Genomic DNA, 18,636 nt, shown 5'->3' with positions numbered 1-18,636 from the left:
ATTTGATTTTTTTTTTTTTTTAAAAAGTTCATTTTCTGACAGAGCACCCTTTTAATCCACGCTTTAAAAAAAAAAAAAAAAAAGTTTCTTCTGCCCCATCTACCTGTTGAGAAGGGTATTTTAGGCAGGCTCAAGAGCAGTAAACGTACATGCTCAGAGGGGAGCCCTTTGCCCTTTCCTCAGAGCACACACTTGCCTGCTGTCTTGTCTCCTGAGTTACAGTACTGTTGCAGGTATTACTGGTAAACACCCTTCTGAAAAGACTAGGGGGAGGATATACAATCAAAGCATGAAACAGATTTCACACAATGAACTGTCAAATGCACAACCTAAATAAACAGGAAAAAACAGACCTACTTTAATCTTCACTTATACTATCTTAGGGGTGGTTTACTACAGCAACAGACAACATTTACAGATGGAAGTTATTTTCAAGTTGACAGTGTCCTTTTAATATCATTAGCTCTCATCCTTCAATGTGGTCCTCCTTTAGATTTTCTTTGATATCCTTTCCATAATGACATCTTAGCTACAGACTCTCCTTTATTCAGCGGCTAGATAGCCCTAGAAAAATCTCAGAGGTTGACAATCTGGTGACCATTTAAGTAGAAAGATGCTCCAAAGGCAACTCTACATTTCTTTCTTTGGGTTCACAGGAGTTCTTGTGGTATGCAGTGGGACCAGAGGACACTCTTGAAAGAGGTCCAGAAAAGAACCATGCTAGACAGGACTAGGGGAAAGGGCAATCTTTCATAAAGGCAAAAAAGCATCAAGATCCTTACAAGGCCACATTGTGGGGTATAAGCCCAGAGAAGTCATTTAGTATGTGCCAGGTCACATAGGCGTAGATCATGGGAGGTAGAGGAAGAAGTCTTCATAAAAGTATGCTTCTAATAGTAATTATGGTTTATTTTTTGGCTTTTTAATTTGGGGGTTAAAATTTTAGTGAAAAACAGTCACTTTGGCACAAAATATCAGAATGCATTAATGCATAAAACTGTATCTGAAGGACCTGAGGATGGTAGGGGGAAGGAGGAGGAGACGACATTCTCCCTCACATGAAAAGTGAAAGCGCTAGCAAAGTCATGAAAAGCTGACTGACATCCAAACATGAAGCAGAAACACTGGAGCACAAAATTAAGGCTGATTTGATACAACGCCACCTTTCCTAAAACTCAAAAAAGAAATTAAGAAGATGACAAAGGACACAGCTAAACCACAGGAACACCTCCCCCCAAAACTCCCTCCACCCAAAAAAAGAACAAGGACATTTCAGTTACAGCATATGAACTCTGTCTAATGCATTAACTTGAGCTGTACTACACAAAGTATTTCCAGAAATGGGTCTGAGGTCAAAACTTTTGTCTACAAAGGAAATTAGGAGGAAATTGTAGGAGATAAAACACAGCTTTAGGTTCTGGCAGTCATCCAGCTTTGTTTTATTCTAATATTATAATAGTAAGGGGAAAAATGCCTTAGGGTGGCTGCCACATCCATTATTTCACTCAGGCCAGTATACAGTACATTTACTACTTCATTAGATTCTCTCCCCCTGCCTGACACACTATACTCCACCCCCACAGCATGAATGATGTTTCAGTTCTTCCATTAATCTTCACTTAACGTTAAAAAAAATATTGATACACAAAAATATTTAGGAAAAAAGCCTTTGCTATTGTACAAATGTTTTGGCTGAAGTATTTGAACAAAATATTTATAAATTCTTTTGATGAAACACAGTTGCTTTGTTATAGGATATCCCATTTGTCCTTGTTTTAATCAAGTACAAATGATCTCTGTACCACCTTTCTGAAACAAGAATAGCACATTTCATACGAAGTAAAAGCTCTGTCCATTTAAGAAGAATACACTCAGTGCAACCAACGTTACATAATGAATGGAATGTAGGCCAGTAATGGCAAAAGAATTGCTTAGCATTCTTTCCCACCATTCTCAGTGATGTAATTGTATATATTTCTGGCTTTAGCTCATAGCATTACATCAAACACGTACTCAAAGTGTGGCCAAATCATGGCTTTTAAATAAACTGTATCTAATACTGTACCACCAATCCAGACAGCAATTTATGCATTCATTCCAGAGTAGGTCTACATTTAAAACCCATACATACAGTTATACAACAGGAAGGAGGGAACAGCTGAAATTTCAGATACAATGACTTTAGTCCTCCTGTTCTGTACTCCTACCATCAAAATATTCCTTAAATCATTTTTAAAGGCCTCTTTATAATTATCTACAAGAGTACAGAGTTCTATAGTTTTGCTAGTTTATGGAGAAGAGATGCGGCTAGCCTAGTTCAGTTCGTATCGACAATTATTAACATCTGCCATTTCCACAATGTCTTTTTTATGACCAATGCACTGTACTGGACAGTAATTTTCTCGGTAATGTGTACAGTGACAGGAACCACATGATTTTACCTTCGTGCCACCCAAATAACTTCATTCTTCAAATACAACCCATAACTTAGTATGTTAACAGGGGGAAAAAAGATGCAAAAACTACTGAGATGGCACTGATCTGAATTAAACAATTGTATACAATTTCATTTTCAACACAATAAGTTTCTTAAACCACATCTGTATGTTCACTGTATAACTGACCAGTGCACAAAGAAGATCCACTGCCTCCAGAACCAGTTCCTGGTGTCCAATTCGTGAGATACCCAACTCTTCAAGATCTTGATGGGAAATCTGTAACAGCTGTTCACCATTTATCTTCTCCCGTTCAAATTTGGGGACATACTGCTGCAGGCAATCATCCAAGCCTACCAAGAGAGTGAGAGAGACAAACCAATTATAATTTTTGTTTAATTGTAAACAGCACAAAGAAATGCTGTCACCAATATATGTAGCACTAGATTATCAAGCAAACACCACCTAACATCAGGTTGCATATTGGCAAAAAAGGGAACAAGCGCACCAAGTAGTCTGGTCTGCAAAACAGAGACATGCCTAACTTGGAACATGCTCTCAATTGAGTGCACACTCCAGGAGTATGCCCAAGTAGATATGCTCCCCTTAGCTTCAGATTAGCGTAGAACTGTGGAGGACTGTACTCCTTATTGGGATCTTTTCAATTGGGGAACAAGGCCTGCTGCAATAGTGTTCAGCCCACCCTGAATCAGTTATTAGGAATGACCCAAGACCCGTACAGAAGAACACAGCAAGTAACAATCTGTACTATTTAGCAGCGGAGATAAGTGATGTGCTTTATAGGAAGCAAGAAAAAACGAGGCCTGTACTTTGAAAAAAAGTTCAGTTTAAAAAACAGAAAACCACCACACTGAAGGGAAGGGATGCAATATAAAGTCAAAGTAATCAAGATGTTTCACATCTCAATATTTTCATGATTTATAGGAGACAAATTGCATTTACTGTCATTCCCTGAATCATCCATTCCCCATTGCAAAAGTTGAAGGCCCAGAGTCAACATGAAATCTAGTTAGCTTTGTTCTTATATATATTTTTTTATTTATATATTTTATTTATTTATTTATTTAAAAGTAGTTCCAGATACTACATCTGCTGTCTGAGCTCCCTTGTTGATTTTTACAATAATTTTCCTAGTATTGCCAAATAAATAAATAAATAAATTCCATCTCTTGGTGCTGCATGCAAGATCTTTAAAAACAGAGGAAACTGACTATGAAAAGGAACCAATGAAAAGCAACTATACATCATGTAATCAAATGAAGAAAAATCTCTTCTCTAATCCCTTACAATTATAACAATCTTAGATGTTAGTTCTAAGAATAGAAGGTAAAAAATATTCAAACAGAAGTGTTTTTAAAGTTGATGGGGTCCTCTTAATGCCCTTCTACAATTTGTAGACATAATTAAACAGAATAAAGGAAAACAAATCACACAAATCAGTCAGCTTTATACAGATGCATCAGTGTGACTGACAAAATACACAGCTAGACACATGAGAACTACATATTTGAAATATAGCCCATATACATGACAATTGTATAATAGCCAACATATATTGTAAAAGTTGACAACGTAGTGATACGTTTTCGAAAGCTTAGTATTAATATTTATTTTTCCTTCTTCATTGAGTTTGCAGTGGGGGTTCCACATATCACCAATGGAAACAGTAATAATATCCTGAACAGGAACGAGGACAGATGAGAGTACGGAGTACACATCAGCTTGCGAGAGGTGACAGACATATAGGCTTACCACACCCATATACATTAGAAAATGAAAGAGGACTTAGGGAGTCAAATGCAATGTGTTCATACAATAGCAGCAAAGTGACTACTGCCATACAATTTCTAGCCACAGGATCCTTGCAGACTGCAAGCTCTTGTGGGCTGGAACTTGTTTAATGCACTCAGCTTGTTCTGATAGCACCCTACAAGCAATGAACAGCAGCAATAGGCACCACTGGGATGAGGCAGTCTGTCTCTTTCCAAGAATTATGCATGCTTAGTTGTGATAGGTCAAACCCTGTGTGGATGTACCCATATGCATGACTGTTGGCATACATGCTTTAAAAATAAATAATAATAAAATAATCAAGCTGTTTTGTGCGGACAACACCTGCATTAGTGCCCAGATGCAAGTTGGCTGAGCACAAATTTCCTAGTGCTCAGTCACTTATTAAAATTGCAGTCTATTTTGGCGAGTCCTTGAGGGTTCTGAAAATTGAGTCCAGTGTTTTCTTTCTCTCATGTGTGCCAAATTCCCATTTGGGGCATGCAAACTTTTCCCAGAAAAATCTGGCCTTCATTGTTTAAAATATTCACTTTTTTTAAACAAATCTAAACCAAGGCTAATACACAGTACACATTTGGCATTCCCCATTTTTAATGCTTGTCCTGTAAACCACTGTTTCCCATCACTTCCCATTGGAAGCCCATAGTTTCCATTACAAATTGTACAGACACCTCAAGCAACTACATTTTACTTGGACTGCTATAAAACTTTCTTTTCAAAATTTCTTGGACACAATATTCATGTTCCTAGTATCTGTCCCGGGTGCTGACCCAGTTTACTTGACTGATTCTTTGGCCTTTTTTTTTTTTTTTTTTTAAACGAACTCTACACAAAGAGACACCAGACACATTAATGTGCACATCCCCATGAGAAATATAATTGTGCCTTTCCGTTTCCTTGGGGCTTTTCCCTATTCATTTTTTCCTCTTCTTGAATCTCTACCATCACTCACATCTATTTCTGAAAATGTGTATTTAAAAGAAAAATCCTGTGCTTTTCAGAATAAACCTTAAGAACAATACTTCCATGGTCACTATATGAGAATATTTGTAAATTGAAATAATGCTACCAAATTATGTGGCTATTAATCCAAAACAGTCAACCCCAAGGCACAAGGATTGTTCATGGAGAGAAATATGTTTAAGATCAGTCATGAAAAGGTAATAATTTTTATGAAAATGATCAGGAAATGAAGACCCTGAAACCCAGCATTTTTATAGCAAGGATTCACACCGGGGTTTTTTTTTGGTTGTTTGGGGGGGGAGGGGGGGAGGCACTAAGGAACATATGTTAGAGATTTTTTTATATTTTAATTGAGATTGCAACCAGATTTATAGCCTATTGTTTAATTTTCCATAGTGTGAATGAAATATTTATGTATGGTATGTAAGTCAAAAGAGCTCATATTCCCGTAATAGGGCAAAAGAAATTTCAGACAAACTCATGTAAGTCTGCTTAACAAAAGAATTTGGAAAACATTTTTAAAAGCAGCACTCAAATGCATCATGTGATGGGAATCTTGATACATCAGCAACATTCCATCTCCTCCAGCTATCTGAAATGTTCCAGATTCTATCAGTTTTATATATGTAGTTTGTGCAATGCAGAGATTCTCTTATACACTTCAGTTTTCTCCATCTGCAGAACCCAGATGCTTCAGAGAACTTTCCAGAAAGCTTAGTTCTTCAGATACTCTTTAGATGCAGAGCACTTCAAAAGAAATACAATATTGTAACTCCTGCTTTCCAGTTCAGTTTCAGCAGATTTACCCAATGGACAGTAGCATCAAAGCTACACCGAATAGATGTGCTTCTAGTAGGAAGGGCAACCCATTACCTGTAGGGTATGTGGCAAGGCAACTTGAAAAAAAAAAAAAAAGACTTGCTTCTGGCAAATTAATGAATCATTCAGTAGCACATTCAGGGCCAGATTCTGATCTCAGTCACACTGGTGTAAATAGTTAGCTTGATTTCAATGGAGTTACTCGAAACGTATACCACTGTAATTTAGAAAAAAATGTAGCCCATTCGGAAAAGCAAGCTAGTTTTCTTCAGAGTAATTAGAACTCCTCTTGCATCTCATAAAATCCAATTCAGAATATGAAGTTGGAAAGAGTCTATATTCAGTGTTATAAATCCATTCAAATATGTCTCTAGAACAGTGGTCACTAAACCATTGGGCATGCCACCATGAGGGGGTCAGGGGGAACGTTTGAGGTGCACGCAGCAGGGTCTGGTTCAGCTACCACAGGGGACAAGGGGGCCCGTGTCAGCCTCCATGGCGGGCAGGGGGCACGCAACGGGGCCCAGGTCAGCTCCACCCCCAGCTACAGCTCCACTCCACCCCCTGCTACAATTGCTGGCCAGTTCTGCCCTCAGCTCCACCTTCAGCCCAAGCGCCTCTGCTGAGCCAACTGTGCTATAATGGAGGGGTGCAGACAGATTCCATTACGGGGGAGGGGGAAGAGAGTGACAGGAAAAGTACGGGCACCACTGCTCTAGAACGTCAAGTAGCACTCAGCGAGATATGGAATATGGAAAAAGGGTTATAACAGATAATGATTATATCTGAGATAGCTTTATAATGTGTGTACTAAAAACCAAAGAGGCTAGACATAAGAGCTAACCTCTTTCCCAGTTATTTAAAAAAAATCATAGTCAGGTTCATGTTACTAATATCCTGAAAATCCTCCAAGGAATCCCAAAGTGTCTATTTAAAATGTACAAATCTCTCCCATTACTTTTGGGAGGTGGGGGGATGTGCAACAGATCCTTAGAACAGTCTAGACTCTCTTGTCTACAATAGCCCTTCATCACCACTCAAAACATCGCAGGAGTTACTTGATATTCTGTATCAGTGAAAGAAAATTAGGACAATATTTGAGTCTATGGATTCATACTGATACCAGTCAGACGATTATAGCCAGTTTCCAGTCTCAATTTGTCATGATTAAGGAGGTCATTCTGAATCATAAAAAGAAACGTAGAGAACTATTAAAAGGACAATATAAAGTTGGGTCCCAGCCTTAGCCAACAGTTCACCGTGCACAGGGAATTAAAATTTCCACTATTTAAAAGACCAGTCACTCAGCAATGAAAGAAAGATAAAATTTGACTCAATATTAATAAAGGACAAAAAGGTTTGTCAACACAACATGAACACACATATATGCAACAGAGATTTGTTTTGCTTAATCTGTATGCTAGGCTGGTATCAGACAGACAATTTAAATTAGGACATAGCATGGAAACGGACTGAAAACTTAGAAACCAGTACCTGGTTTCCCTTCTGCAAAACAAATTATCTGATCTGCCAAAGCCGTTAACACCAATATAGCATCGGACTGTAAAAGAATAGCTAAACTCTAGTGCTAATTGGAGAAACCAATTAAGTGGACACTTTGGATAGCATTTTAGGTCTCATGTTGACTGCCAAAGCCTTATCTGTTTCCTTGTCACTCTCAAGCAAACATTCTGACATTGTAAAAATCTGACCTTCGTAACTGAGGATATTACAGTCTTACTCTGCTCCATTACTTCAGCATTTACTGCAGCACTGACACTTATCATTGGGAAACCACCCCTGGAGCAAAAAAAAATCTCTCTCAATCCAATCCTCTACTGGTTTTAAAAAATGTCAATCCTTGGCTAAGAGCCTCACCTATCCCATGTTTTGGTGATATCACAGTGTTGGATTCTTATATTTGATATTATGTTATCATTATTAATTATTATTATTGTCATTTAACCCCATTAATTCATTTTCTTAACTCCAGGACTGAAGGGAATGAAAGTTGTAGCAGTTAGAGGGACCATGTGGCATCATTAAGGTAGGTGGGGGAGAGAGTAGGGAAGCAGCAAGTAGGCATAGGAGCACCATAGCAGGTAGATGGAAAAGGGAACAGGACCTAGAAAATCTGCAAGCCAGCTCGGTGAAGCTACAGAAGCAGCTCACACTGAAGTAGCTGAGTGCCGTAGGGTTGAAGAGATATATTAGAGGGAGGTACTAGACAGCCAGCTCAGGAGAGAGTGAGTGTCAGCTGGCTCTAATATAGGCAGGCTGCAGCACAGTGGAAGTGCTATGTTATGGATAGGGCCCTACCAAATTCATGGTCCATTTTAGTCAATTTCACGGTCATAGGATTTTAAAAAATCATAAATTTCATGATTTCAACCATTTAAATCTGAAATTGTAGTGGTTCTGACCCAAAAAGGAGTTGTGGGGGGGGGTTTGGAGGGACCCAGCTGTTTGCCACTACCTCTCCATGCAGAGCTAACACAGGAGCTGCAGGGAGGGAATGCTGAGGGTAAGAAGGGGGTGTGACTCAAGCTGTTAAGGGGGGTGAACCTTTAAATTCCACACACACACACACACACACACACACCAGTTGTCTCTGACTGAAGCCCCTAGCCCCACTACCCTGCTGCAGGGCAGAAGCCCCAAGTTCCCCTCTCCCCCCAATCTGGTAAGCGAAGAATGGGGGGGAGGCACGGCATGGGGAGCTCCGCGAGCTGCACTTTAACTGTAAAAAAGCTGCATGCGGCTTGCAGTTTGGCCACCCCAATAAAACTTATCACCTTGACCAGCACTGGCACACTTGTCATTTTGAATTAATTGAATGGCTATCCAGACTGAATTACCTCTCGCCCCTTAGACTGCATCTATACCAAGCAGGTTTAGCCAACACAGTAGCAAGAATGCATGGGCCCTGTCTACACTGGTGCTCCAACCATTGCTACAACTGGTGGAGCAGCACCTGTGGTAGTGCAGCAGTTAGAGGCAGTCTTTCTGGATAGTATGCATTAGCAGGGAAGTAGATGGAAACTGGCATTCCTATGTTCCATGCTGTACCTATAGGACTGATTTACAGGTTTGTCAATGCCTTAGGCAAATATCAACTTTTTTGTTGTTGTAAAAAAACTATTTACCCTTTTCATAGCTGTGTTATTTAACAGAACTAAATATGTGGATATTTACCACCACAGAGGCATAAGATCCTTCCATAATCTCAAATAATTTATTAAAAAATTAAAAGGGCTAAAGGTTTAATATTGAATTGTAGCATGACAATTTAAATGAGAAAAATACAGCCAGTTTCAAACTCCAGCGAAAAAGGCTAGCAAACATCAGGCCCTGTAAATAATGCTACGAAAAACAGACAGGAGTGAACTGCACAGCTGTTCATGCAGGTTTTAATCCAGATTGTGATATAGACAGCAAGCAGCAATGCACTGAGAGACTTAGAAATCATGCTTCAATCTGGACCTATAACTGCAGAGTTTTCACCAACAAGACAAACATATTCAATAGAGGCAGACAGTATCAGAGCACAATACTGTACTGAGTGAAAGACATCCCTGGGAGAAATAATGATTTAAAGACCTGTGGCCCATTCTCAGGGAAATCTTGGCTAAAGCTCAACCAAAATTCATTTTTAAAATTGCTCACTTTCAGAGAAATCTTAGACATAACATTATGGGAGCCCCTGGGTCTCTTTTGTTATCTTCAGCTAGAGTTATAAGTCATTTCCATTATTTTCCATAGGGATTTTCCTGTTATTTATGGCCTAGTTTTAAGATTTAGAATTACAAGCAAAATAAAACTCTAATACCTGGAAAGCTATATAAATAGAAAAATGAACTCTTCTGTCACATCAGTGTTTAAAAAAAAAGGTAACGATGTAACTTAATTTGGCTTTAACCAGAATGACTTAATAAAAACATTATTTGGCATGAAGATATCGATTAAGAGCCAACCATGAACCTTCGTCACACCTGACACTGAAAAATAGGTCGTAACACCACCACAAATGTAATACTACAAGATCTAAAGTGCAGCTGTGTACGTTTGCAAGAAACCATTGGCTATACACTGAAAATATAGACATTGCTAGCAGAGAGTCATTGTAGTACACACCCATATATCCCAAGGGCTTCAGAAGCCAAAAAGCCTGTCAATTGCCAAACATTATATTGGCACATGTTGGCTTGTTTTGGTTTTATTTAGCATGTGCATACACAGAGAAAGAGACATACATGCTTCCCAGTAAGAGACAGCAAGGACTTCTAAAAGCCATGGTAGGCTATTCATCTTATTCCTCAGACCAATCAGTTTAACACACTGTGGGTAACATTTGGGCTTGATCCAGGAATTACTGGGTGAAATGGCCTGTGTTATGCAGAAGATCAGACTAGATGATAATAATGATACCGTCTGGCCTTAAAATATATTAATCTGTATCACACACACATTTATAAGACTGTATTTACCTGTTACAAGTTGTACACAGTGACACTGAAAGATGGCCAATGTTACCTACATTAAATGGTCTTTTTTCATGAGACAGGTCATTTGTTCACAATGCAACAAAAGCGGCACTATGTAGCATTGCAGTAGGAACATCAAGAGCATCAGACCTGTGCATTATGCAGGAAGAGAACTAAAGACAACTCTACGGGCATGGCTACACTTGCGAGTTACAGCGCATTAAAGCAGCCCAGTGCACTCTAACTCACGACCCGTCCACACTGGCAAGGCACATAAAGCGCTCTGACTCTGCGGCTAGAGCGCTCCTGGTACTCCACCTCGGCGAGTGGAATAATGTTTGATGCACCCCCGCTGGAGCGCCGCTGCGCCAGTGTGGATGCCCTGGTCTGTTAATGCGCTCTGATCAGCCTCCAGAAGCGTTCCACGATGCCTGTTCTAGTCACTCTCGTCATCAGTTTGAACTCTGCTGCCCTGCCTTCAGGTGACTATCACACCCATCCTTTAAATTCTCTGGGAATTTTGAAAATCCCCTTCCTGTTTGCTCAGCCAGGCGTGGAGGGCTCTCAACTAATCTTTCCAGGTGACCGTGCCTGCACGCGCCAGGCGATCCCCAGTATGGAGCAATGATAAGGTGCTGGACCTCATAAGCGTTTGGGGGGGAGGAAGCTGTCCAATCCCAGCTGCGCTCCAGCCGTAGGAATTGTGATACCTTCGGGCAGATATCAAGGGACATGATGGAAAGGGGCCATGACCGGGACACACTGCAGTGCAGGGTTAAAGTGAAGGAGCTGCGGAATGCCTACCGCAAAGCCCGCGAGGCAAACCGCTGTTCCAGTGCTGCCCCCGTGACCTGCCATTTCTACAAAGAGCTGGACGCGATACTTGGGGGCGACCCCACCTCCACTCCGAGTATCACCATGGACACTTCAGAGCCCAGTTTAACAAGGCAGGAGGAGGAGCAGCAGCAAAGCGGAAGTGAGGGTGCTGAGGTGGAGGAAGACACCCTGGAATCCCTAGATGCATGCAGCCAGGAGCTGTTCTCAAGCCAGGAGAAAGGTAGCCAGTCGCGGCGGCCGGTGCTTGGGGAAGGACAAACACCAGAGGAAGTGACCGGTAAGCGGCTTTTATTTTGGGAAGGAAATTATTCAGTGCAGGCTCTTGGGGCGAGGAAGGTTAGGGCTGCATGCATGCCTAGATGCGGATTAGGGCATTGATGTGCTCTCTCACATCGCAGTAATGGCCTCAGTGATCTCTTCAAAGGTCTCATCCAGAACTTGGGCAACGCGCTTGCGCAGGTTTCTTGGGAGAGCCACTGTGGTCCTTGTCCCAGTCAGGCTAACATGTCCACACCACTGTGCCTTGAGGGGTGAGGGGACCATTGCTGCACACAGGCAAGCTGCATATGGGCCAGGGCAGAAGCCGCATTGTAGAAGACCCTCCCTTGCTTTCCAGGTCACCCTCAGCAGCGAGATATCTTCCAGAACAAACTCCTGTGGAAAATGTGGGGACAGTGTTCAGTATAGGGGCCCCCTGCAGCTGTTGGCTCTCCCCAAAGGCACAGAAACCCAGAGGACAGTACAGTCATGAAACAATCATTCCCCCTGGACTCTGTGCTTACTCACCATTTTGGGGCTCCCGTAGGTTATGTGCGCTCGCTTTGGGACGGGCAAATTATGCTATTTTGTAGACTGTGCTTGCCCTCAAGTACGGGGGAATCATTGCTCTGTCTGGTGTGAACAATGCTGCCTCTGTTAAGTGTTGCATTTTGCCTTTACAGATGCAACCTTGAGATCTCAGCCTTCCGTGTTATTACCGGCCGAGAGGCTGCAAAGACTCAGGAAGAGGCCACGTAGAAGCAAAGAAGACATGCTGCATGAAGTAATGCAGCAGTCACTTAATGAGAATCTAAAAGTGCAGGAGTGGAGGGAGAATGAAAGGAGGATCCGCCAGCAGAATGCGGATCGCCGACACAAAAGTGCAGCGCTCCGGCAGCAAAGCACAGATCAGCTGATAAGCATCATGGAGCGCCAAGCGGACTCAATCCAGGTGCTCATAGCCATGCAGGCGGAGCACTACCACACCTGCCGCCCCCCTACAGCCCCTTGTCCCAAACTCTTTCCCTTGTGCCCCCATGTCACCTCCAACCCACTTTCCCCAACATCTGGGTTCTTATCGCCACCAGCTGCCTCCAACACCTGTAGCTTCACCACCCAGCCCTGAAAACTACGACCCTTACCCACTGCACTCAACCCCCATCACCATGCAGTATAGCCATCCTGAAGTGCAGCACTCATTGCACAGCACTCCAGACAGGAAGGCTGAGTATGATCACAGGACATACGCAAATCTGTGATTGTACCGATCCCCATCCCATCCCCTTGCCCTTTCTGTTTCCAAAGCAGTTGTTTCTTTTCAATAAATGAATTTTCTTTTCAATAAATGCATTTTTTGGCTTTGAAAACATTCTTTATTATTGCATAAAGTAAAAGATACCTTAGCCCAGGAAAGCAACAGGCACTGCAAGTCAGTGTATCATACATAGCAAACACAGATTCCTACTAATATTGGAACCACTGCACTTCACTCCCATGCAGGGCACCAGACATTACTGGCGGCTTTCAGCCTCAAACTGCTCCCTCAAGGCATCCCTAATCCTTGCAGCCCCACGCTGGGCCCCTCTAATAGTCCTGCTCTCTGGCTGTTCAAATTCAGCCTCCAGGTGTTGAACCTCCAAGGTCCATGCCTGAGTGAAGCTTTCACCTTTCCCTTCACAAATGTAATGGCGGGTACAGCAGGCGGATATAACCGCGGGGATGCTGTCATCGGCCAGGTCCAGCTTCCCATACAGAGAGCGCCAGTGGCCCTTTAAACGGCCAAAAGCACACTCCACATTCTGCACCGGCTCAGCCTGTTGTTGAACCGCTCCTTGCTGCTGTCAAGGCTCCCTGTGTAGGGTTTCATGAGCCATGGCATTAAAGGGTAAGCGGGGTCTCCAAGGATCACAATGGGCATTTTGACTTCACCTACAGTGATCTTCTGGTCTGTGAAAAAAGTCCCGGCTTGCAGCTTCCTGAACAAGCCAGTGTTCTGAAAGATGCATGCGTCATGCACCTTTCCAGGCCAGCCTGTGTTAATGTCAATGAAATGCCCACGGTGATCCACAAGCACCTGGAGAACCATAGAGAAATACCCCTCCAATTAATGTACTCAGAGGCTAGGTGGGCTGGTGTCAGAATTGGAATATGCGTCCCATCTATCGTCCCTCCGCAGTTAGGGAAATCCATTTGTGCAAAGCCAGCCACAATATCATGCACGTTACCCAGAGTCATGGTTCTTCTGAGCAGGATGCGATTAATGGCCCTGCAAACTTGCATCAACACGATTCGAACAGTAGACTTTCCCACTCCAAACTGGTTAGCGACCGATCGGTAGCTGTCTGGAGTTGCCAGCTTCCAGATTGCAACAGCCACTCGCTTCTCCACCATCAGGGAAGCTCTCAATCTTGTGTCCTTACGCTGTAGTCTGGGGGCAAGCTCCTCACAGTCCCATGAAAGTGGCTTTTCTCATCCGAAAGTTCTGCAGCCACCACTCGTCATCCCAGACTTGCATGACAATGTGATCCCACCACTCAGTGCTTTTTTCCCCAAGCCCAAAAGGGGCGTTCCACAGTGATGAGCATGTCCATGAAAGCCACAAGCAATCTTGTGTCATATGCGTTACTCGAGTCGATATCATCGTCTGAGTCCTCACTGTCAGTTTGGATCTTAAAGAGTAACTCGACTGCCAAACGTGACGTGCTGACAAGACTCATCAGCATATTCCTCAGCAGTTCGGGCTCCATTTCCGCAGACCGAAAGGGAAGACAGAGCGCATAGCACAAAAAACGTTGAAAGATGGTGCCAATTGTGGACAGAAGCAGAGGGATTGCTGGAATGCGAACCGATGCATCATGATGTGTTGGGACAGGACCCAGAATGCCCCACATCCCCCGCCCCCTTCCCACAAGCCACAGTGCCAGAAAGGGAAGAGGTGCTCTGTGGGATAGCTGCCCATAATGCACTGCTCCCAATGCTGCTGCAAGCGCTGCAAATGTGGCCACGCCAGTGCGCTTGCAGCTGTCAGTGTGGACAGACTGCAGCGCTTTCCCTACTGCACTCTACGAAGGCTGGTTTAACTCAAAGCGCTCTACATCTGCAAGCGTAGCCATACCCTACAAGTTGCTTGGTTACTTCCCACCTCTCTCTCTCCCCTTTTGAGGTTTGAAGGCAGCTAGCAAGGATAGCATAATCTTGGGGCTATGCATGATTTCCCTCATTACAGTAATCACTTCAACACAAGTACAGACAAAATTGTCAAGGTTAGTCGAATAATATTAAGCACCTGAATGCACCATACTTTAGGTACCCATTATGTGGCCTAATTTTCAGAGCATCTAGTCACCCACCCATAGCCTTTGTCTAAGGGAAAAGTGGATTCATTAGGTTGGGCTTAGTTAATACGTGCTAACTAAAGCTGACCTAACCTCAACCTTTTTCCTAGTGCAGTTGTAGGAAAGTTTAGGTCAGGATTAGCTAGCACAGATTAACTAAGTCTGACTTAAAGTTGGCCACTTTTCCTAGTCAAGACAAAACCACTGACTTCACCTTTGAATAGCAGGTCACTTAAATAGCTTTAGGCACCAAGGTTGAAAATGGCTCAATGAGATGGAAAAGATGAGTGTGCCCCTCTTTAAGGATTTAGCACTCCAACTTTAGTAGTCAGACTCTTCCCTGAGACACTGAATACTCAACTTGTAACAGGCAGAAGCACAGGAATTACAAACAAGGCCCACATCCAGGTCTCAAAGTGCTGGCAGCAGGATGTGCTGCTGGCAGCTCTTCAATCCTAACTCCTCACTAATTCCAACCTCTGCCAAAACCAGGGTAATTGACTGGAGCAGTGGTGCCCAAACTTTTCCTGTCGCACCCCCTCTCCCCAGTAATGGAATCTGTCCGTGCCCCCCCCCCCACCCTCCATTACTGCATAGTTGGCTCAGCAGAGGAGCTTGGGCTGGAAGTGGAGCTGGGAACTGAACTGGGGGTGGGGGAGGAGCTGGGGCAGAGGGGGAAATGGGGGCAGAGCTGGGGCCAGAGTGGAGCTGAGGCTGGAGCCGAAGGTGGGCTGGGGGCAGAAGAGGGCTAGGTGGCACTCCTTTCCCACCGACCCAGGCCCCACCACACGCCCCCTCCCCCACCCAAATGTTCCTCCATTCCCCCCCCTACACACACACACACACACACACACAGAGTTTGGGGACCACTGGACTAGACAGAGTCAGAAGCAATATCTAAGCATGTAGTAACACACATGTACACAAACACGTGCACATGACATGAGGAAAAAATTGCATCAAGTGTTTGCATCGAATTTAAATTTCACTGGAGGAGGCGGCTTTATGAATATACATTCTTGGGCCGCTCTGGCATTTCTCTAATCTGCTACATATGGCTAAATCTTAAACTAAACTTGTTAATGTGTGGAAAGGTTAACAAACTTAGTAAATCGGATGAAAGCAAAGCATGTCCACATGTTCACTGCAGACACCTGGCACTTCTATTTTCAACAAAAACTACTTACAAAACCAACTTTCAGCAAATGCATGCAATATACATTAAAATAAAGTATACCTGCACTGCATAAGCAAGCCCAGGCAGTCTCATGACCAACACCACAAAGTGGCATTGCTGACAGCATTATAGGTGACTCTGTAGATTAAAAAACAAAAACAAAAAACAAAAAACAACCAACCCTATTTGTGGCAAGATACAATTCACCTGCATCCCTAACTAGTGTACAGAGTGAATGAGACAAAAAAAACACAGCACATAAGTGCTGTTGAGATGGCCGGGGGTGATGTAAGCCCCAACTGCAGCACTGTTCGTAATACCCAAACATTTCTCCACAGCAAAGGGCGATGGCGCGTGGGGGAGGCAGAGCTCAAGGGAAAGGGGAGACTCTTCTAAAGTAAGAAACATGCCTTTCCATTTTTTTTTTTAAACATCATGAAATGTAGTATTTAAATGAGTCATTATAACCAGTGCCACTGACATGGTTATACTGCCATCAAGTCAAAAATGTGACCCAGATCTGGTTACATTCTGTATCTTTCTCCAGTTCATCACTACTGTATTTAACAACAATCCACTCATTTCCCCAGAAAAACAAAAACAAGAACTACCCATACAAACACACACACACGTTCATTACACCCTACAAAATTTTCTGTATGCTGAATGCCTAGTTTAGGTGAAGAACTTGTTAACAATTTCAGCCAAGATCTTCCAACAGTAATCATCTCAAGTAATTATTGTGATGTAGCCTACTGTTTATCACAGCTTATTAGTGAAATCATCTGGCTGAACAAAAACACATGGCTGGGAAACTGTCCGCAAATAAATAGCTTTTAGTATGGTGACAGAACAATTATCAAAAGCAATTTTATGCATGTGTGTTTTAAACGGGAGGCAAAACAGATATCTATTAAAAGATATGCCAGAAGTAATATAGATAATGATCATATAGATATATCTAACAAGACCTTACAGATTGTGCCATGATCAGCAACACCCAGTCAGAACAATTAGCAATTCCTCCTTCGAGACTGGTAACAGATATCTTAAGAAAAGGTTGCATTGATTTAACTGTGGCCTTGTCTACACAGAAAAATTATACAAGTTTAACTAAAGAAACTGATTTTAGTTAACTCAGTGCAACTTGTGCATTTAGACTAAACCACATAGGAGTTCTCTCCAAACCCACATACCTCCTCAGTTTAATGTGGTATGTAGACTGATTTTCACCTCAAAGAACCCTTCCAGTTTACCTTAAATAAAAGGCACAGTCAACAAGGCTACAAGTCCCAGTGCACTACTTTCAGCATGGCTGAACATCAGCATGATCTTCTCTACTGGCTTCAGCAATGTAATGCATGATCTTGATTATAGCTTTTTTACTCAATGAACCATTCAGCAACAGAGGTGCCTTTTCATAGATCTCCTCCTATATCAGGACCCAACCCTATTCTCCATCTTTTTTTTTTTTTTTTTTTTTAATTTTGGATACTGCCAGGAAGAACTCTGTTCCACAGAGGACTTGAAAACTCAGTTATCCAGGAAGAAGAGACGTTTTCCCCAGGTGAGTGGGGTCAAAGAGCTACTGGATCCTCCCCTAGCAGCTGGAAGCAGAAAACAGAAGCCTGTGCACAGGAACAGAATGACATTGGCATCACTTCTGCGTTAAGGCTGAGTCTAGACTAAAAAAATAACTAACATGTCTTAAAATGCAAGCTAACACATTTTAACTAAGTTTTAAACTGACAATTACGCCTAGTCTACCGAGATGACATCTCACTCAGAATTTTAAGGAAGTTTATGAAAAAAATTAGGGAGGTTGCTTGGAAATCCACCCCTCCCGCTCCCGACTGTTGAGTGCTATCTGAGAGGAGGCAAAGCCATGGGCTATGCTCTAACTGCCCCATGTGGACCCTGCTGGTGCACTCTAAGTGCCTACAGCGTATTAACATAGTCCAAGCAGGCTAGGCCGGTGAATCCAGGAGCACCTCAACCCATTCATAATTACCACAACTTGCCTCTTACCAGTTCCTCACTGCACAATCTGTGCATGTGCCACAAGGGCAGTGGGGAAAGAACGCCCCTCCCACCTCCCACACGGCTGTGGCACTACTTGTTATATTCCTCAGACAGGAGCAGTAGTGAGCGACACCCATTTTTATACATATAAAAACCTGTGTGCACTTGCAAAATTTGTAGATTTAAGCCTTAACTAGTCATATCATAATTACATGTAAAAATTGGAAGATTATGCAAAGCTAGGGAGGGCTGGCATTTGAATGTAGTGTACAGTGTTTAAAAAGTGTTAATTGGTCATGGGCAACCCTAGACTCTTCCCCGTGAAACAGGTATCATTTCCAATAGTGCAAATGGCAGCTCTGCCTAGCTACACTAGGGCTTTGTACAGGCGCTACTATAGTGGAGGCTGACCATTGATGGCTGTAACTGGGGATAGTCCCCAGTTTAGACAAGGCCTTTGTTTCCCTTTTCATACCACTTACAACTTTGTGGAG

The 18,636-nt window shown here is 42.7% G+C and overlaps 1 protein-coding gene across 1 annotated transcript in view; it reads right to left on the bottom strand.

Moving 5' to 3' along the window:
* CNKSR3 (CNKSR family member 3) overlaps window positions 1-18,636 on the bottom strand; it is a 90,389-nt gene that overhangs the window by 46,930 nt on the left and 24,823 nt on the right. The window contains exon 2 of the mRNA XM_024201601.3: window positions 2,625-2,788. Within this exon, the coding sequence (XP_024057369.1) occupies window positions 2,625-2,788 (164 nt within the window). The remainder of the gene's footprint in view (window positions 1-2,624; window positions 2,789-18,636) is intronic.

The sequence above is a fragment of the Terrapene carolina genome, unplaced genomic scaffold (assembly GCF_002925995.2).
Source record: "Terrapene carolina triunguis isolate 2854851 unplaced genomic scaffold, T_m_triunguis-2.0 Scaffold85, whole genome shotgun sequence".
NCBI lineage: Eukaryota > Metazoa > Chordata > Testudines > Emydidae > Terrapene > Terrapene triunguis.
This window is presented reverse-complemented; position numbering and strand designations above follow the sequence as displayed.